The sequence below is a fragment of the Limulus polyphemus genome, unplaced genomic scaffold, assembly GCF_000517525.1.
Source record: "Limulus polyphemus unplaced genomic scaffold, Limulus_polyphemus-2.1.2 Scaffold860, whole genome shotgun sequence".
NCBI classification, from domain to species: domain Eukaryota; kingdom Metazoa; phylum Arthropoda; class Merostomata; order Xiphosura; family Limulidae; genus Limulus; species Limulus polyphemus.
This window is the reverse complement of record NW_013666470.1, coordinates 247,578-270,196: the sequence shown is the minus strand read 5'-3', so window position 1 is coordinate 270,196 and position 22,619 is coordinate 247,578. Positions and strand designations below refer to the sequence as shown.

The window sequence follows — 22,619 nt, the reverse complement described above, 5'->3', positions numbered from 1 at the left end:
TATATATATATATATATATATATATATGTGTGTGTGTGTGTGTGTGTGTGTAGTGTGGTTTGTTGTAATGTGCTTTTATCTCCTTAAAAAGTTTAAGTATTCTCGCCTTAGGCAAAATACACACGCACACATACACATATAAATAACATATACACCAATGTTTTCTTATAATGATATAAAATAAAGAATATTTGAAACTATTTCTTAATCTGTATTTTTTTTGGTTGTTGATAATTAGATGCAAAACTGTAAAATTCCGCTAACTGTAACGATGTTTTGCAGTTTTAATGAGATTAAAAGTAGAGACACCTTCGAAAGATAGAGTGCAATTAATTACGCGTGTGTATTTCGTAGAAAGTGTGGTTGTTGCAGTTTGTGGATACTTACAACTCTGTTAGCAGCATTTCACAGTTTTTCACACTTTTTGCGGTATATTATTTTATGAAGTTTAAACTGTCGTAACTGATCTTTTGTTTCTAATAATATGTATTTGTAATCAAAAGGCTATCCCATATTCAAATTTGTCATGCGAACAGGGAACGTTTATTTAACAATTTTTACAGTTTTCATTTTTAAAAATCAGATTGCATTACATAAATAATTATTTATTTATTAAAATTCTAAAGGGGTTTAACACCACCCTCGTTCTCTGTTCCCTCATTCTTCAACCAACATCACTGATGATATCATTCAATAATCTTGTGAAGTTGACCAAAGTTGCATTATCAGCTAGGAGTGGCTTGAACTATACAGCTAGTAATTATCAGATGAACCATCAAGTCTCTTAAATGCTTAACAAATCTTCTTTGTTCAAACTCTTCTTACATCTTGTAATATGGTTTGAGGTGTCTGTCATGAGTATGGTTCTGTTATGACCTTCATTGTTACTGGTCAACCAAACAAGTTTGTCCTCGTATGCTTCACATTCTGCTCTGAATGGATTGTCGTTTTCATGGTTAGTAGCCACTATTATCTCCTAAGTCTTATTGTTAATTTGTAACAAATTTTTATAACAAGAAATTAATTACTAACTATTTTTATCCTACGTTCTAACTAATAATCTTCTTCTGTGTTCAAAGAAGTCCTGAAAAAGACTATAACTGTTTTGATAGTGGTCACAATTTGATCTTGGGAATTATTCATAGAAATGTGTTGCATTGTTTACTCCAGTTGATAACGTATGAACCACACATAAGAAAAAAAAAGAGATGAAAGTAGCCTTTTTTATTCATCAACTGATAATGCATTTACATTATTTCATTATTTCAAATTATCACATGGCCTTCTACACTGGCAACGTTGACTATTGCAGATATATCGGTAAAGTTCAGCTTATAGCACCTTGTGTCCAGGATAGGCAATAGTCAACGTATGAGAATGCCTGAGACGTTCATGTATTTTAGCTACGTTACCAAAATGCCAGTATCCACTTGATTGTAGGCATATGTCAGACCAAACAGCCTAACACTGGAACTGAACAGTCTCTGAGGTCCTTCTCTATTTTACTCTCCACCAATTATAATGTCATTATTTCAGTTAGATCTACTTTCTCTTCATAGGATAAAGTGTCGATTTTGGTGTAATGTGCAACATGTAGGCCTAATGCGGAATCCTTATCTGTTACTCAATTGATTCTCTTCCATCTCTTCAGTGCCCTTGTTGAATTCTATCATTTAACTTTCTTTCATACACATTTCACAGAGCCCCCCCCCCCCATTTCACAAATTTTACCAGTTTCCAAAATTAGTTTGGCATACTGCTGGATTAAATTGTTGACAAAAATTGTTCCACGTTGTTTATATACTGCTCTCTGTTTTTTGCTAGAATTCTGAGGTAGTCTTACTGAATTCTGCTCTCTTCTGTTTGATCTCATTTTCATCCTTATTACAATTTTTGGGCCTAGTATAGCCTGATAGTTAGGGCGCTCATCTTGCAGCCTACAGGCTTGGGGATCGAAACCCATCCCTAAACATCCTCGTACATCCAACAGTGAGGATATTTTAATGTCACAATCAATCCCACTGTTTTGTCTTTAAAATTAGCATAAAAGTTAACAGTGGGTGGCGTTGACTAGCTACCTTCCCTCTGATTAATCACTTCAAATTTTGTTCCCGTTCTCAGGAGAGGATTTAAAGAAACTAGTCCATTTTTTCTTATGTTAGAATGTCACAATAGAAAGTTAAATAGACCAAAATGTATTCCTTGACAGCGATTTTCAGGATAGATGCTAGAGTCTCTGTGTTTCTAGGTTCAAGCATTTGACAGCATTAAATGCTGGCATTTACAAGGATGAGAAATCCTATTTTCGTGCTTCTCTCCAACTTAAATAATTAAAAAGGCTTTGGTGCCTCTGCCTTATCATTTCTTGTACTTATTGCACCATTTCAACACTGTTCTCATCAAATACCTCTCCTATGGTCACTTTGTGGCTACAGGTGTTTTAAGATATTACATGAACATATTTTCTATTCGTCATTTCCCATTTACTTTCCTTCTTGTCTTTCTCTATTCTTCTCCGTCTTACCCATCTTCTAAATATGTTTCGTAAGGCATGTTTGTTATTGCGCAGTCCAAAGTGTGTGAGCTTATAGTTTCAAGTATATATTCCTGCTAATGTCTCTGTCTAAAGAAGGTTAGAAATTTTATTGTTGCTAAATTTCGATCTTTACAATTATTAAAACAAGCAGTAGTTTCGATACACAAATTTTAATATATTAGTCTATCTTTGTGACAATTAAATAGTTTAAATGGTGAAATCTTCGAATGAAACGTATAACTTAAAAGCCTGGTTTAAACATTGCTCATACGTATTATGTTGATCCCAACTATCTTTGTCAAGCATAATTAGTTCGACCATATATATCTCATTCGCTATTTTGATAGCTCATTTGGTTGTCTCTGAATAAGTTAGCATAAAGAAGCTCTTAAATTTGGTTAAGAGCACGTTATAAAAATTACGACTTCGTTTGTAGGTTTGATGCTAAGCGCAGAGCTACATGGTGGGCTGTGCCCATCACGGGTATTGAAACCCGATCTTTAGTATTATAACCCTAAGACTTACCGCTGAGCCAATGAGGGCATGATTGTTTATTTTTTCATTATTCATTGTCTAGACTCACACAGATACACTTATACAATCTCTGGCTTGAAAATGTTCTGTTTCTGCATTTGATTCTAATTAACTATTTCAGATTCAACTCAAAATTTCATTTATCAATGAATTATAGGCTATTTTAAAACAGAACATTGAAAATAGTACAGAAATTATTGAATTTTCTTGCGGTTTCGGAAGAGAAGTTATAACCACATAAAATAAATAGAGTGAACAAACCTTTGTATCATCATAAAAATAATTTGAATATTAAATCTTTTGCCATCGGTCATATCCACATAGTATCTATAAGAGTTAAAACCTTATGTGTATTTAACGCATTTACCAATTATCATGCAGAATGTGTTGCTAAAATAGGTTTGTTTGTTTCAAAATTATTTGCGCAAAGCTAGTGAAGAGTTGGCTATCTGTGCTAACCGTCCCTAATTTTCAGCTGATAGACTATATGGATGTCAGCTGGTCAACAGCACCTACCGCCAACTCTTGGGTACTTTTGTCTGACCGAATAATGGGATTTGACTGTCACTCTTATATCGCATTCACAGCCCCAAAGTGCGGAACATGATTTATTTATATATTTTTTAAAAGAGGAAGTAATAGAGCAAGAACGAGAGACTCAAATCTATAGTTGACTATCTAATCACTGGGCTTCGCTCGGTAACGCTAATGTTAGTTTGTTTGAAGTTAAGCACAAAGCTACACAATAGGCTATCTGTGCTCTGCCTACCACGGGTATCGAAACCTGGTTTCTAGCGTTCTAAGTCCGCAGACATGTCGCTGTGCTACTGGGGGCTGCTAATGTAAGATACTTTAAGTATTTCTCATGTATTTAAATTGTTTTTTGTTGTTATATTTTAGCGTATCTTAATATATCCATAGATAAAATTATTTTTGTTTTAGAACTTTCTTTTTCAAATGAGAGCTTCGTTTTTATACTGACATTAATCACGTCGCATCAGCTAAATTTTTAAGTTTTGTTTTGGAGCTATGAAAAAACGTTGATAAAAAAGCTGAAGCCAATCTAAAGAATACAATTCATTTCATTTCGAGATATCTTTTCGTTTGAAGTCGCACATTCTAAGAATGTTACGAGTCATATATGGTGACTACAACAGAATTTTTCAGGATCAAATAAAACATTTTAAACCCAAAATTCATTATAAGTTAGTTATCTATGGTAAAAAGTTTCAGCCTTGAAACATACACTATTTGCGAAAAATGCATAGAGAATGGGAAAAAAAAGAAGGAAGCGAGGCCAGAGAAATATGCAAAAAACACTTGAATGATTGAATGCTTCATTTGATATAAGATATTTCCCAGTTCATTATAAGTTATCTATGATAAAAAAATTCAGCCTTGAAACGTAAGAAGCATATAGAATGGAAAAAAAAAGAAGGAAGCGAGGACGGAGAAATATGCAAAAAACACTTGAATGATAGAATGCTTCATTTGATATAACATATTTCCCCAAATCTATAATACGATTTACGAAATATTCTATAAGTAAAGTTCATGTTTGTTTTGTTTAACCGATCATATAACACATATAAGATTTACACAACCGGTGCCACTGGTAAGGAAAAAAAAAACACTTTTCGTTTGCCATACACCTCGCTTCACAAGCTAATATGTGTTAAAATATTTTGAAATTATAATTTAAACTCACTGACGACGAATGATTTGCGATATTTCGATAAACAGAGACCGGTGTTATCATTCCTTAAGAAGCATTAGTTAATCGAATATTATTTATACCAGAAACATTTTTACAGGGAAAATAACAATAACAAAACGTTTTGGTGGAGCATGACTTAATGTTCACTAACTTTCTGAGATTTCAACATTTCCATACACAATTTATTATTCAAACTCCGACCTAATGAAGGTGTAATGTTTGGAAAATATTATGTTAAGGAGGTTATGGAGATGAACCTCAAGAGATGACTTTACCATGATTAAATCTAAAAGGTTGTTTGTTTGTAATTATACAAAAAGATACACAATGGGCTATCTGTGCTCTGCCCACCACGGGTATCAAACCCCGGCTTCTAGCATTGTAAAGCCGCAGACATACCGCTGTGCCACTGGGGGGCTATCTAAAAAATAATGTAAGCATTCCAAAACAAAGTTAAACCAGTGAAAAAGAGAGAGAAAACAACTTTTTATAATTGATAACAAAAGCGTTTAGTTAACTAAAGCATTCCCAAAGACAATATTTTAATTGGTTGCAGATATTTGATACTATTATTTTTTCCATTGTGTCTTTGTGATTAGTAGAACAATTTGTGTGTTCATCTGAGCAACATTACCGAACACATGAGCTCAAACAACAATTTGATCTATGAATTGTTTTTTTTAAGTAGAGTTTGCGATTCAAAACGGATTATAAACTGTGATTAATGAGTCGATGAATTAATATGAAGCTGATATGTATCGTTATTCTTAAAATGTTTGATAAATACTTACGTTCTTATTTTACATAGTTCTTCCTAGAGAAACCATTATAATGGACACATATGGACAAAGGCTTAAAGATTTGATTGGACCCTACAAGGAAGATACGTCATTACTACTGATTTGCGAGGCTGATGGGGGTGAGCTATTTTTCCGAAAAAACGTCCACAATAAAAGTTTTTATTTAGCTGGCGCTTTTTCTTTCCATCCATATTTCTGGTCTGTTTTAGAACAAAACCACATAAAGCTATCTGCTATGTCCACCACTACGGTTATTAGATTTACACGTCTGTAAACTTACCGCTGTCCCACCCGGGGACCTTCATATAGAGTTCTTATCTAAATTTAAATCTGTCCACTCAGTTTAAAAAAAAAATAATGTACACCAAGTTTTATACTGCGAATTGGGATGTACCTGCATTTATTTAATTATAAATTAGATTTATGTTCAAATAATATTCAGATTCATTTTTGTTAAGATTGCCTTAGTAATATGGGTAAAGTTTAATACATATTAGAATAATTAATAATATATTATTGAATATGTTATTAAATGCAAAACATTATTTACAGATGTTTTATATATCTATTTGCATGTTTTACTAAAATAACTAATAAGCCTATATTTTTCATATACGAAAATATATATACCTCTTTCCCTCTGCATATGTATCTATCTACATATAAAACAGTAGATATTTATATTTAATGTAGAACTGCTATAATGAAAATAAGAAATTTATGATCATCGCCTATTCTTACAAGTACAGATGTGTGTAATAAACACGACCTGAAGCCTAACGTTTAGGTACGTACATTACATAAAGTTTGAACATAAAACTTATATGGGTGCATGTAATATAGAAAGACAGTAACGAAATATTAGGGCGAAAATTGTACTTTAACTTTGAAGGTTCCGAGCTGTGATAAAACCTTCTCCTCTACCAACATTCTTTTTGTATTACCAGTCTAAAACTATAAGATCAAAAAGATAAAAAACTTATGTTGATTAAAATTGTAACTCACCAATTTAGGGTTAAAGCTGTGATAAAACCTTCTCCTCTACCAACATTCTTTTTGTATTACCAGTCTAAAACTAGAAGATCAAGAAGATAAAAAACTTATGTTGATTAAAATTGTTACTCACCAATTTAGGGTTAAAGTTTTTGTTACCATTTTATTTAGAATATCTTTTGCTCATTCATATTTTATTACTCAAAAAATGAAATACATTTCTCTCTATGTTTCTATTGTGTCAAAAATGATTCACTTGACAAACTTCTATCATAAATATGTGGACATTAAATCCTAAGTAAAGTGTTTACGTAATTAAGTTATTTATATAGCTGTCATTCAGTCAAAATATTAAAAAATTGATTATTTATGCAGCACACTTATACTTTATTATTGCTCTCCTCTTAAAACTCCACTGGAATGAACCCAGGAATAAAAAAGCGTCAGTCGTTTATTAACTTAATGGTATCTTTCGCTTTGAACAAATAATTTTATTTTCACATCAGATAAACGTTTAGTCGACTTTTTTAATGAGAATAAATATGCATTATTATCAATATATTGTGACTTTTACTTGCAGGAACTAGTGACAGAAATTTATAGATAGTAAAATGACTACATTGTGTTTCATATTTGATTCAGTTCAATCATTAGGTTTAATTTGGTTATAAAATCAATTATTGACATAGTATCAACTATAAAGTTTCCATGTACTCCGTATGTCAACATCAGTGGGTAGAACGGTTAAGTTCAGAAACCCAAAGCCTACACAACACATTTTGGGAGGGGGGGGATGGTAAAGTTCTTTAAACTGAATTTGAAACTAATCTTTATGATTATTTAATAACTATAAATCTACTTTTGAAATCAGATACTGTAGTACAGTTAATTTCACAATACTCCATTTTTTTGTAGTAGCCAGTAAGAGTTTATTTTATTTTATTTTTTGTATACAAATACGTTAATTAATTGTTAGTGTTATCACTCAATTTCATATTTAGGAAATATACCACGTATGCTACTGCAGTTGTTAAGTAAGCTGTCAGGTATTTCGTTAAATATTTTTGTGTTTATTGATTCCAAACCCATTACATATTTCACCAGCTTAGTTTTTCATGTACATTTCTGCCATATAATAAATGTAATTATCCTTAGGTAGAAAAATAATAAAGTTTTTCCTATTCTTAGGAATTCCTCCTCCTGCTCTAACTTGGTGGAAGGGAGATTGCCTGCTCCAGGCCAACTATACTCTAACGCCACAAGGATTTCCAAGAAACGAGATCCTATTGCATCAATTTCGCCGTGAAGACCTTTTCATTTCTCTAACCTGCAAAGCTTCCAATACTAATCTCACTTCTCCAATATCGAGTACAGTGACTGTGGATCTCTACTGTGAGTTGCGTCTTTGTAATACGAATATAACATTACCTGTAATTATCGTTGCTGGTAAAAAATATATAAGCTTATGATAAATGGTATAAAGTTTTATCACAAGTTTACTTTTCGAATGAACCAGTTTTAATGACAATGCTATTTTAATAAAAACATTTTTGCATTTTATTTGTAGCAATAAATGAGTTCCGTGATAAATAACTTTACTACAAAAGTGAAAGTATTATATTCTCCTGTATATCTTCCTATTTTGTTTAGGTGATTCAAGGTGTGTAATTAAGTACAAGAACCTGTATGGAGTAATGCGTTAATTGTATACAAAACAGAAAAATCGAGATAGAAATTTAATTTTTTAAACAAGAAGCGAAAGAAGAAAAACATTACCCTTGTAGAGCATTTCAAAATATATGATATTTGTCAGCTGCTAAGCGCATTTTTTAGTCTTACAAGTTGGTTTCTTTTGTCCTTCAGTGTGCCATATATTTCAAGCACATTCTAATACCTCACCCACGAGTTCAGTAACCCAAGTAAACCTGTTGAAATCTAGCACATAAATCAAAAGATCCATTCTTACCGCTTTAAACATATTTACCACATTCCACATACATGCTGTCTTCTGATCGTTGCAACAGACGTTTGAATAAAATATTTTGGTAATACCAGATGACAGTAAGATGTTACTGGAAAACCTTAAGTTTTATATGGTATGTGCACTTCGTAACAAGAGGAAAAGGTTGGTATATAAAACAGAATCCCAGTGAGTTGATCTTCATGTTTGTAAATTTAAGTACTGCCTTGCTACACATGTTCATGATAACTCCCACGTTTCTGTTGCTAACATATGCCCATTGATGATGATCTAATTTGACGTATTTGTATAAATATAATAGTACTGTCTGTTGTATGTCCATGTAACTACTTCGCAGGGTGTTTGTAGATCTTCACCAAAATTGGAGTGGAGGTTCAGTAGGTCCATGCAGAAGTACATACAGACTTTCAATTTTGAATTTTGCGTTTTGCGGTTTTTATGTGCACTTGTTTAATTAACAGATATTTTAAAAAAATTATCTATCTTCCCAAGTTAATGAAGTATTAGTAACTAGCTGGAGTACCCGTCCCCTGGACGGAAGTTATGTAATTTCATGTTTAATGAAAGGTTATCTTAGGACAAGAAAAGTTACTTTCCTTATATGTAACTGTAAAAAGGGCATAAAACGGCAAAACACAAAATGCAAAACCTCAACTTTGCATGTATCTTCCCATGGACCAAACAAATCTTCATGCCAAATTTTGTAAAGATCCATCAACAGGGGGGGACGTATTGGTAAAAATCGCAAAAACAAATGTTTTTAGCACTGAAATAACTTTTCATAGATCAATCTAGCATAATTTTCTTTTATTTGCTTAGTGAAGCCCTTAGACGTCAGTATCAGCACTATTAACAAACCTTTAACAGCAAACCGACCAGCAGAACTCGTGTGTGAAACCTGGGGAGCTAAACCACCAGCTCAAGTAACTTGGTGGAAGGGGAGAAAACGTCTTACTACCGTAACAGACGTTGTGTCTCCTGACGGGAACCACACAGTTAGTACTGTATCCTTCATCCCTAGAATTGAAGATAACGGAAAAAACGTAACTTGTAGAGCTGAAAACTTACTTCTGGAAGAAAGCGTCATAGTGGACATGTGGGAACTTTTGGTTTACTGTAAGTTCGTATGAACAATATATATATATATATATATTCAAAATAGTTTAAACTATACCATTTAATCTTCACTGAAGAACAAACCACACACACACAATTTACTGTGTAAAACTCTCAATAAGTCTAATAAAAGTAAAAATGTATTGTAGATTGGACAGGTTCATATTTTTATTTCGTAGCATAAATTGAAAACAATACCTAGAATTGATTACCCTTCACGAAATATTACACAAATTACAGTGTAAATTCAAACAAACTGACTTAAGAGTTTTTAAATATGATTCCTTATAGCTATATGTGTTATATTTGTACGTAATTTTTTACTGTGGTCTCATAATTTATCTACATTTTATTTTAATCATTTATAAACATCATTAATTTCTAAAGCAATCGCGTGTTCCAAGAACAAAAACTTACTCAAAGCAAAATAATTAAATAGCTTAATACGTTGTCATTATAACTGAAAGTTCGATTATATATATATATATATATATATAAACCATAACGTTTTGCACTTTCTAGTTCTTTTCTTCAGCTTAAAAAAATTCGATTTATAATACGTAAGAAAGATGCTATTTAGGTCAAATTAAAACTTTCCAAAGTTTTAAGTTGATTAGCTTTTTCTTTAAATACGAACCATTTAACTATTGTTACCCATAATGTTATGAGCATATCTAAAATAATTTACAGGAATAACATTAACTAACATAATTTATAACATATTATATATTTCTACAGATACTCCACAAGTGTGGATTAAATTTCGATCTCAGCGTAATGAAAACGTCGTAGCGGAAGGAGATGACGTTCACTTTGATTGTTTTGTGGAAGCTAATCCACCCGTAGTTAACGTGTGGTGGCATTTTAATGGTTCCACGTTATCATCAGACCTGAAAACTGACATCACTGTAAATAATCAATCACTTGTGGTTAGGAATGTCCAACGTCATCACAGTGGGAAATACCAATGTGGAGCCGCAAATCAGGAAGGGGAACGTTGGAGTGAAGAAAAGCTGCTTGTTGTTTATTGTATTTATCCATTTCTGTGCCATTCTATTCAATTACAATGATTTTCAGTTTTAAATGGCTCTATTAATTTTTAAGTTATGAATAAATATCGTAACAATCAATTACTTTGCTTAACAGCATTGTTAAATAAGTAAAGAAACACTCCTTTTTGAAAGAAGTATATTTCTTATGCAACTGACAATATTTCCAAGACGAAAAATGGTAAAAACTTGTTCAAGAATTGGTAGGGTATGGCCCAGTAGTTAGCTTGTCGGGCTGTGAATTTGAAAATCCACGATTCATTTCACAATGCCGCAAAAAATGCGGTCTATAAATTGAAGCTTCCTTTTGATAAGAAATTCATATTTTCGTAAAAAACAAACAAACGTGGTATTTATGCTTTTAAAATATTGTTTTGAATTATTTTCAATTATTATCGCAAACCTAAGTAACTTTACGAGACACGTGTTTTTATACAATAACACAGGTGTTTCATCTGAGAAGTAGCTTATTGTAATCACCCACATGTAGTAGAGTTTCTCTCTGCCTCAGATTTCCTGCCTGCAAAAAATGAGCATTTTTATGTAGATGAATAACATCTTATATTACATGCTTCATAGAATTTCGTATTTCAAACTGGATGTCTAATGGTTAATGTTCAGAGAATTTCATACATCAAACTGGATGTCTAATAGTTAATGCTCATAGAATTTCATATATCAATCTGGATCTCTACAGGTTAATCTTCATAGAATTTCATATATCAACCTGGATGTCTAATGGTAAATGCTCATAGAATTTCATATATCAATCTGGATCTCTACAGGTTAATCTTCATAGAATTTCATATATCAACCTGGATATCTAATGATTATAATATTCTTAGAATTTCATATATCAAACTGAATGTCTAAAGGTTAATCTTCATAGAATTTCATATATCAAACTGAATATCTATAGGTCAATCTTCATAGAATTTCATATGTGAAACAGGGTGTCTACAGGTTAGCCTTTTCGCCTAAAGATAAATTACCATATTAAAAGAATTAGCTTATTCAACTTAATTAGCTTAAACAATATGACAATAAAGCAACAAGTTTCTAATCTTAACATATTCTTCAAACGCATAAAACTAAAATTATTTAGTAAACTTCGAAAATTCACTTCCATCAGATCTACCAACATGCAAAGAACCTCATGTGAAAATGATTGCAGTATTACCTGGTTCACAGACGAATGTTACGTGTGACGTGAACTCAACACCACAGGATGTCAAATTTCACTGGACCCTTAATAATACATTGGGTATAACGTCCATGAAAACCTCTGTAAGTCACCATACGACAAGTGTTACCACTCTATCGCTTCGGGAAAATAGTGAATATGGAATGCTCTTTTGTTGGGCAGAAAATCAGGTGGGACGTCAAAGAATTCCGTGCAAGTACAAAATCTATCCTGGAGGTAAATCAGTTTCTGCTATTAACACATTTTAATGTACATTTTTAACCAATAGAAGAGATGATCTTACACTGCATTCTATTGATATGAACTAATTAATTAGCACTACCTGTAGTCCATTCTAAATACTTTACTTAACTTTTTAGCTTTCAACGAATAAACAGTCCAAACAAATTATATCGTGAACTTAAATTGTTCTTAGAATTTATTTTTGTTATTATTTTGTAAAATTGTCGTGTATTAAGATTGTGTATTAAATTGTTAATTTGATTGACCATTTGTTTGTATTTCATTTTCTTTAATACGTCTTGTTCATACATTGTTCATCATACAGAGAATTGAAGTGTTATTAAAAAGCAGCTTCCACTTTAAACATTAGAGACTTAAACGTTTTTGTATAAGACCTTTCAACTGTATTGAGTAGAGCGAAACAATGTCACAGAGAAACATTTGATTGATAGTAAGTCGTGTTTCAACACATAACAGATATTGTGTGAATGTTTCTTTTTTATCTTAACAACAGGCTAAAATAATAATCTTAGAAACATTCGAGTTATTTGTCGCTTATATCCCCTTTAGTAAATGAAATATACCTTTTAGTGTAAGTATTAAATTCGTTTATTTTTTTAGGATTGTCCCTTCTAAATCACTTATAGATCTATGTGCATGATTTGATACCAGAAAAAAACATGCTTTCATTTGAATCCACTGTAACTCTTACTCTGCAGCTAATTAATAAATGCGTTTTTAATACTGACTCTATAACTTTTGTAATAGTAAGCCTATTTGTAGTCTCATTTAAGTGTTAGGCCTAATACATAAACGAACGTAAGGCTTAGTTGAAACACTATTTGGTAAATTTTATTTTGCTTTTGGCTATAACTCAATTTCATAAAACTTCTACATTGAACGATTTTGCAATTATATCACCGAATTTATCAAAAAAATAAAGAAAGAATAAAACAAACCTTTCTAACAAATCAACATGAATATGGAGCATTCAACATAAACACCATAGTTGATCAGATGATAGTTCTATTGCTAAGCAACGATGTATATTGTTGAGCATTACCAAAACAGGAGCATGAAAGCGTCCCCGCAGAATGACAAAGGGAATAAGCCATTTATAGTTAGTGATTGCCGAAAACTGGTAAATAATACTTTTGCAGAAATTCATACAAATCAGTTTTAATCCTAATATACTTAAGTATTACTCGGCTTTATATTTTTCATGAATACTATGAAAAATGCTATTAAGTTAAACAACTTCAAAATTAAAATATCTTAGCAATTAACTTATTGAACAAATGTTTTATATTTTCCTCGAAGGTCTTCCAGAATCGCTCACTAACTGTGCCATCATCAATAAAACAAAAGAAACACTTGCTGTTCGTTGCTTAGAAGGATTCGATGGAGGGTTATCACAGCACTTTCAGATTGAAGTACTCACCGAAGAAAAAGAACAACTTTTAACAAATATTTCTTCTCCAGACGTTCCTTTTTTCTTCATTTCTTCACTGCCTTCAGGGTCAACATTTATACTCGTCATTTATGCCGTAAATTCTCTAGGGAGAAGCCCATTAGTTACTCTTCGAGCTACTACTCTGGGTGAACAACCGATGTTAAAAGAAAACGGTAAGTTCCTGTTTTTATTGCCTTCTTATCACATTTAATGTGCTACAAAAACATACCCTCTCACTTTTTTATGAATCAATATTAAGAGCATGATGCAATGAATCAAACTATCATTTATTTTTTGTGCATTGAACAATAACTCACAAACATTTGAATATATATATATACAACTTAAGCATTATTTATCAGATGTTCAAATGTTTCAGTAAATTTTTAAAGGTGTGGTTTTCATACGAAAAATGATATTTACTCCATTATTTTGCTAAAACACTTTTAGCATGGACCATTTAAATATCTATGATGTTTTTTAAGCGCAGGGACGAACTATAGTGTAGCTTATTAACTTCAATAGATTTCTATCTTAATTTTAAGTTATAGTAAGTGCTTTTGTGTTGAACGTTTACATATGTGCATTTTTGAAAGTCACCCTCTCGAGGAGTTAGCTTAAGGTTGAGGGATTTTAACGTTAAATATCATTATGCAGCTTTGCTCGTATAAAACAAAGAAACGTTTTTGGAAATGTATATTATTTTTCATAACTGTTCTTTCATTTACAAATATTTAACCGATGGTTCTGAGACTGAAAGCTACACTGTAAAAAAAACGTCCTGTAAAAATATATGCAATTTACCGGCATTTTCCAATGTTAAAAACTGTATTTTAAAGTACGGTTAAAACATTAAAATAAAAATAACGTAAAAATACTATAAAAATAAATATATACTTTAATTTCACTGAAATTATGCGTAACCTTTTTAGTGTGTAGAACCATTTTAAAACACTATATATCCACTGAATTCAAAGTGAAATCGTTTAAAAATAATTTGACAGCAAAAACACAGTATTTCTTTGAACTTACAGTGAAGTGCGATACTTGAAACCTTTAATTTTATACACAGTTAAATTTTCCTACTAAAAGTTAGTGTTCTGACTCTTACCATGCAGCTCACCTTGTCAAAATTTATTATACATATACAAGTTATTTTATATTTATAAAACATTTAATGTGTTTTTGTGTGAAATTTTAAACAGAAAAATATATATTAAAACCATTATTCTATGTGGATTAAACATTACTTTTAAAATATATTTTTGTAGATTGACAGTGAAGAAACACTAGCAATACATGCATAAAAACACATTTTATATGGAATAAACATAAATTTAAAATAATTTCTTTGTGGAATGACAGAGGAAAGCGCTCGAAATACATAGCAAAACACTATATTTTATGTGGAAACCCGTTAATTAAGGATATTTCCTTGTACAATAACAGCAAAAACACTCAAAACGGAGATTAAAATAGTTATTTTAGAGTAAATTTTTGTAACATTTAACGATGAGTTTTTCTGTGAATTTATCAGAAAATACCGCAAATTATTTTACGATTCTGAACTTATTTTTACAGTGTGTAGAGTAGATTATAATGCATTTTGTGTATTATTTACCTTAAAAAGTTCTGTTTCTTTCAACTGAACAAAACCCAATAGATGTTAAAGTAAAAAAAAAGGCGAAAAAAAAACGAATTAACAACAGGTTTATTTAATTTAGACTGGAAAGATTTTCATTTTATCTCTGATATAAATAAATGTAACTATATAAAATAATTAGACCATCAGAGCCAGACCATGGAACACAGAAAAGGCAATTAAAGAGCTTACACAACAAAAAACAATAATGATGTTGCAAGTAATATTCTAAACTGTATAATTAATTATATGTAAAATTACAAACACAGCACTAGACTTAACGCCTAAATATATGTAAGTCTTATATACATATTGATCAACATGTTATACGTAGAATAAAATTATATAATTACCAGTCAGATATGATTGTATTTGTGTATTTTATATGACTTTTTTTTATGTTTACTATCAGACAATGTGTGCTAATATATAAGGCTTTACACAGAATTTTTAAGATCCAAATAATAGGTTCTTCTGTTTTAGCTATCGTAATGGAAACAGTCCAACTTCCTCTAATAATGGGCATTATATTCGGAGTTTTGATTGTTTTAATCATCCTCATTCTTACTAAAGTCCTTCTGAAACGTTATCGTTCTCAACAACTAGAATATCGAGGTAAGTTTTGTTTTAAAGCACATGTTTCAAAACTGGTACCCCTTCATTTGGAGAGCTCTTACCTTTGAACTATGTCTTAGCAAAAGCTTTCGAGATAATTTCAAGGTTATAATACATAATAAAACAATAACATATTTTATAGCTTCCAGCTCCATCTAATATCGCAATTAGCGCTTTCAAGCTTTCTTAATTGCTGTTATGTCTAAAGTATACAGTAGTTAATATTTCTGAAACAACTTCATCGTTATTACCTCATATAATTTTATTTAAGTACCACCAATACCGTTTATAACTTCTATTCCCAGCTTGTTTTGTAGCTACTCACAGTGGTTAGTTTGACAATAAATAATTATAATTACGTTTAAATATTTCTATGATTACTACCAGCTGATTATTTAATATTTCTCAACTTGATAATTTCTATAGCTATTACTGTAATCCCTATTAGTTTACCATTTAGAATATTTAACGATTGGGTTAAAGTTTATATCTGTTCAAAGATTGTATGTACGTGGTGGCCCAAAAGTTAGTTAAGTCTCATCTATCTGGATACTATTTGATATACACATTAGCCCTTTGTCAGTCTGTACGCCATACTGTTTACACATACAGACAGAGCTGTACTCGTACATTAGCCTGAAACAGACGAAAATTACAAAATAACTATCATACTGCTCTAGGGCAACTATCTCTTGAACCACTTTGTGTTATATGTAGTAGTACTTATCTATAAATACGTTTGCTTGAAAGAAATAACTTGGAAAGAGATTTGAAACATACGTGGTGTATTTTATTGGATTTGAATTACCTATAATATTATTATATGCATAGTAAGTATTTTTTATAAATTACTAAGTATATACATAGAGTATTAGAGAAATTACATTATTTGTACGAACAAATGCAGCAGAAAAACATTTGGTTTTGAAAGTCAACGTGAAAAACGTAAACTGGTGAAAGATATTAAAGTACACAAAATGAATCATTTCTTCTATATTAGTGAGAGCGTTAAAGCACGATGTCTATATATTATTAATACAAGCAGGTTTAGCTAAAATATTGGCTATTGTTACCTAGTCTGTACGATGAGCTCTGCTATTGAGAAGAGACCTCATCGGTAACACTCTTTAGCCAATACAGTACATAGTTTAAATGGTACAGTTATGAAATATGGTTTAAAAATGATGTATAATAAAATATTTGTGCAGCAATATATTTGTACAACATATTAGACAGAATTCAAAGACAGAAATATTATAATCACTCAACTATTAAATGATGTTAGCATAATTAATAAATTCAACTAAATGGATAATTATTGAGTATTATTGTGGGCTACTTCGCCAAACATTCCGTTGATTTTCTAGGTTCTCATTCACAAACTTATTGCTATATTAGATGGAGCACCCGTCCCCTGAACGGAAGTTATGTAAATTCATGTTTAATGAAAGGTTATCTTGGGACATGAAAAGTTGTTTCCCTTTTATGTAATTGTAAAAAACGCAAAAACGCCCATTAAAAACAAAGTGTGAAACCACAAATTTGCACATATCTCCGCATGGACCCAACAAATATCCATGCCAAATTTGGTGAAGGTCCATCAACGGAGGCGAATTAGAGATAAAAAACACAAAAATACCAATAAAAAATTGCAAAACGCAAAACTGAAATATTTGGATGTATCTCTCTATAGACGCAATGAACCTCCATACCACATTTGGTGAATATCCATCAACAATAGATGTGGTAGTGGTAAAAAATGCAAAAACGCCATCAAAACCGCATAACGCAAAATGCAAAATTATAGATTTTTTATTTATCTCCCCATGAGCCTAACAAACCTTTATATCAAATTTGGTGGAGATCCGTCAAAAGGAGGCAAGGTAGTGGTAAAAACCTAAAAACGCTCATAAAAATCGCAAAATGCAAAACTTAAAATTTGTATATATCTCCTCATGGACCTAATAAATATCCATACCAAATTTGGTGAAGATCCATCTGCAGGAGGCGTAATAGTGGTAAAAATCTAAAAACGCCCATAAAAACAAAAAAGGGCAAAATGCAAAACTGTAAATTTGTATGTACCCCTGCATGGACCTAATAAACCTCTATGCCAATTTTTGTTGAAGATCTATCCACACCCTGCGAAGTAGTTACATTGACATACAACAAACAGTACTATTATATTTATATAGATTCTTGTCAAAACCTAAAATACTGTGCGTGTTACATTAAAACATATCAAACGACATTTATTGATGTTTCTCAGCATAAATGTGAATATTCGTGACCTTAAATCTAAAAAAACAATATTTATAGCTCCTTTATCCACATTATTATTATTAATGTTTTCAATCTGAGGTTCTAACTCAAATGTAATTATAATTACTGTCAATCTGGCCCTACACTTAAGAAAACTTAGATCCTGGCTTTGTTTATCATCCAAACGAACATTATACTACTATATCGATTTTTTATTGTTATTCGTAAATATTTTGTAAATATATTTATTTCATATTATTGTTATCAATATCATGTAAAAAATACATGTCCAAATGCCATCATTATATAGCCAAACCGGTTATTTTTTTGAAAGTTTCTTATTTTGATTTATTTTCGTTTAAGAAATTTATCATTTATTTTACAGAGGCTGATATTTCTAATTTATCAAACACTCAGTCTCTGATGTGCTTTTTTCAACTTGACTCTGCTAGCAATTTTCGAATAAGAAGGCTTTTTTTCTAGTTATTTCCTATGATATCTGAAAATAAAAGCTCAAGTAGACATATAGTCTGAGATTTTTTTAAATCTATTTGACAGCCAAAACTAATTGAAGTTTGTCATTGTATTCTGTAGTCTCAGTTATGTTTATCTTAGCTGAAAAATCGACTTATTATTTTACAGACGCCAAAGGAACGGAGAGAACAGAAAAGTAAGAATATATTTGAAACCATTTATTCATACTTAACCAATTGGTATTTATACACTCTACTTGGCTTTATTTATTGGATTATTTGTTGACTGAAATTCCGTAAGTTTATTTTGTTTTGCATCTAAGTATTAAACTTGACACCAATTTAGACGTCTAACACATAGGACAGAAGTGGCACGTGCCCGCTGCTCTAACTTTTTATAAATTAGTACACATATGAGCATGAGCCTTGACTTTATTGTCGTCTTTTACCATTATTGGCGTTTGATCTAATATTAAACTATTTCATAGAACCACATTTAGAAAAACCTTGAGCTATTTAAATTTCCATTTTTTTTACTTTCTGTCTGATATCATGTTTAGTTATTTCGTAGGTTCACATTCAAATATCTTTCTCACGAAACCTTTTATATTTTTTGGTGTGTTATTTTGGTGCACATACATGTGAAATAACATACACTTTAATAAATACATTAACACAATGATAATATTTTTCTTATTATTGATATTGTTATTTCTAGGAAAACACGACATTCCTGGTTCTTCTAAAACATCGTAGGTGAAACGTTTACCTGAATTACTTAATAAAAACAAATAACTGCTAATGCTATAATAGTAATATTTATCACCTTAAAAAATGTCAGAGCAAGGATGTTTCGTGAAGATTCATCAATATTAGCGTGGATACAATAGGGCTCGCCAGATGCAAGGTCATTTTACAATGTCGTTATTGTTCTACAGCTCACTGATGTGGAATAGTGAACATTTTTATCTCCACTATATAACTTCAGGATTTTGATAAAACTACGATATTGTATTTATAATTTAAATATATATATATATATATATATATATATCATGTATTATACGGAAATAGATTGAACCCTTAAGGTTTGCTTAGAGTATATTGTTAATTTTAGTATTCATCTTTTTCTTCTTGACTTTCACTTCATTAAAACTTCCATGTTAAATTGAAAACCAGAACAAATGCGAGTGAAACTGTTATTAATAAACATAATAAAGTATGAAATAACCAATTAGTAATCATGAGATACATGTATGCGTATATCATTAGTTTAAGAGCAGTTGTTGTTTTTATAAATATCACCACAAAGTATATACATCCCGAAGCTTATTCTCGTATTATGAACACATAAGTGCAGAAACAGAGATACCTTCATTCTTTATCTAACTATAAATCCTAATCGAATTAGGAAGCTACACTGACTCGGCTCTTCGAGCAAGAGATTATGTAAACATTTAAACTAGATTAAATTCACCACAAGGTTTAAAACGCATGAATGCTTTTACGTGTCTAAACAATTTTGAAGTTTCAAGATTAAGTATCAGATCACAAGATGCTTTGCTAAAAGATTTATGCACTCTGTTGGTTACAACAAATAAAAGTTACACAAAATATAGTCGATTTTGAGCTGCAATTTATTTCACTTGTGAAAACTCCACTTTTCTGTTATCCAGCTATATGGACAATGAATAAATATATTTCTGTATATCTTAATTAACAAAATTAAACAACATAGCTATGTGATTTGTCGTAAAATTATTAATTAGAGTGTATGGTAAACGGATTGTCCTTAGTAGTGGATATTTTTCCAATGAAATAACTAAAACACTTTGATGTTCACTTCTCATAGAAATTATAGTTTTAAGTGATTAGATGTCTGCAAAAAATTTCTTTTGATATTTCTTTATTAACTTCATTAGATGATAAACAAGAATAGCATGTTAATATTTATTGATTCTAACCATTGTATTGTGCACTAAGAAGATCCAATTTCAGAGGAAAAACATTTAATTTGTCTTTGTTTATAGTTTTGTTTTGCTTTTGAAAGCCGTAAAAACTGAAATACTGCAGGTTTCTTTTAAGGATGGAGTTAAAGTAGATTTCATAAGTTTTTTAACTGCTTTTATCGGGAAGATTACATTTTCGGCTTCAGAAAATATATTGCAAATAATACAAACATACCAGAAACACTTGAGACATAACTTCAATCAGAGTTCTTATTTTCGCAGAAGTATTTGTATTTAAGCTACTAAGGCTATCCGCTGCAGAAGGAATGCAGTCAGTCAGAAACATCCTACCAACCACCATCCATGTTAAGTGATTGACTGTTACTCTTATACCACACCCACGGGTACCGTACGAGTTTTAGCCTAGCTCTCCAGCAATATTACGAAGTTCGCTGAAAGAATCGGTTGGGTTCTGTAGACGTTTTGTTTTTTGTCGGCAGCTTATCTTTTCTTCCTTCCCTCTCTCAGTTTTTTTTTCTTTCGCTCTCACAAATTGCGATTTCCTATTGGGGGGGGGGGGGGGTTAAATACCTGTGTTTTACATTCCTTTCTCAAAATCACACCATCAGGACTTTTTCTGTCCGACCTTTGTACAACTGGTTTTAGTAATTATTAATACAGTGCTCATAATCATAAGGGTCACACAGCCAAGCCATTCCCTTACGCAATAATACAAACTAATTAACTCTTCCGAATGTGTAATAACAAATTTAAGTTTTAATATAAAAAAAAATCACTATCTTTACTAAAACGAAACCAAAGCAGATATCACTTTACGTTTTTCCTCGCGAGAAATAATGTAGAAATTAAAAAAAAAATACAAAAGGATTCATTAGCAGTTTTACTACGTTAACAGATCGTGGAGCGCTCGTAAAGTTCAACCGCACAGACTAAGATATTAGAAGTTGCTCAGATATGACTGCTAGTGCAAGTAATCAACATAAACCAACTTGCTTTAGAGATACCTTTAACGTGATCATGATAGCGTTAAACAAACAATCACGACCACTAATAACTTTATGAATACAAGCAAATATGTTTAGATAATAGCTCCACATAATCACTAGAAAATTAAATCTCACACACCAACATATTTGTAACTTACTTCCTCACTATTGCTAATATAGGAAAGATTTTTAAAGAACCATTCTCTTCGTCATAATAACCATAAGCTTATCTTCACAATTATCTTAGTAAGCACAAACCACTATGCTTAAAAATTAGCTTTTATGTAATCGCCAGTAATATTAAGCCACATAAACTTACAAGTTTAACTGTTTTTATTACATAATATCTAGTGGTTAAGCTACCAAAGCCAATATGTTTGAAATTTAGCTTTATCATAATAGATCTTGCGGTGGGTCAGCTGCAAGTATAAGAGCTTACAATGCTATAATTCAGTGTTTGATTCCCCGTGTCTTAAAGACGTTTATACAACACAGTGTGTTGCTTTGTGTTTAAACAACGTCATCATTAACCATCATGATCGTTGGCAATGTTAAAATCACATAAAATAAAATCTTTAGAAACTAATGCTAGCACGATCCTGAGAAAGAAAATAAACCAGCTACACACACACCATAATTTTTTATGGTTAGTTTCAATGTGATTAATGATAAAGTTTTTTCTTGTATTTCTTCTGGTTGTTATTTAAACTTAGGAAGTAAAATACGTTTATTCATTTCTTTTGAGAAATAATAAAAGCAGGCGATTCTAAATACCGTGTACTTACAATCTCTTTCAGAAAACTTCATTCTTTGGTAGATGACGAATCTCCTAAGCATGATGCTCAGATTCTTGATCTTATTTCAACAAAACATGATTTTTCAGGTAAGTAGGTGAAGTGGCAGTATATAAGCGGATATATTTGTGTTTATATTCACATTAATTTCTTTTTACCACTTACCTAAAACTAGTTGATTTTAACTTGTAGGCATTCTATATAAAATTCCATAAATATGGGATAACGTCTCGAATAATATATATATATATATATATATATATATATATATA

The 22,619-nt window shown here is 31.1% G+C and overlaps 1 protein-coding gene across 1 annotated transcript in view; it reads left to right on the top strand.

Annotated features, from left to right (window-relative positions):
• LOC111086117 (hemicentin-2-like) overlaps positions 1 to 22,619 on the top strand; it is a 114,942-nt gene that overhangs the window by 87,152 nt on the left and 5,171 nt on the right. The window contains exons 3-11 of the mRNA XM_022387716.1: positions 5,596 to 5,706; positions 7,769 to 7,972; positions 9,381 to 9,677; positions 10,416 to 10,706; positions 11,859 to 12,146; positions 13,473 to 13,778; positions 15,731 to 15,862; positions 18,767 to 18,794; positions 22,351 to 22,436. Of these exons, the coding sequence (XP_022243424.1) occupies positions 5,596 to 5,706; positions 7,769 to 7,972; positions 9,381 to 9,677; positions 10,416 to 10,706; positions 11,859 to 12,146; positions 13,473 to 13,778; positions 15,731 to 15,862; positions 18,767 to 18,794; positions 22,351 to 22,436 (1,743 nt within the window). The remainder of the gene's footprint in view (positions 1 to 5,595; positions 5,707 to 7,768; positions 7,973 to 9,380; positions 9,678 to 10,415; positions 10,707 to 11,858; positions 12,147 to 13,472; positions 13,779 to 15,730; positions 15,863 to 18,766; positions 18,795 to 22,350; positions 22,437 to 22,619) is intronic.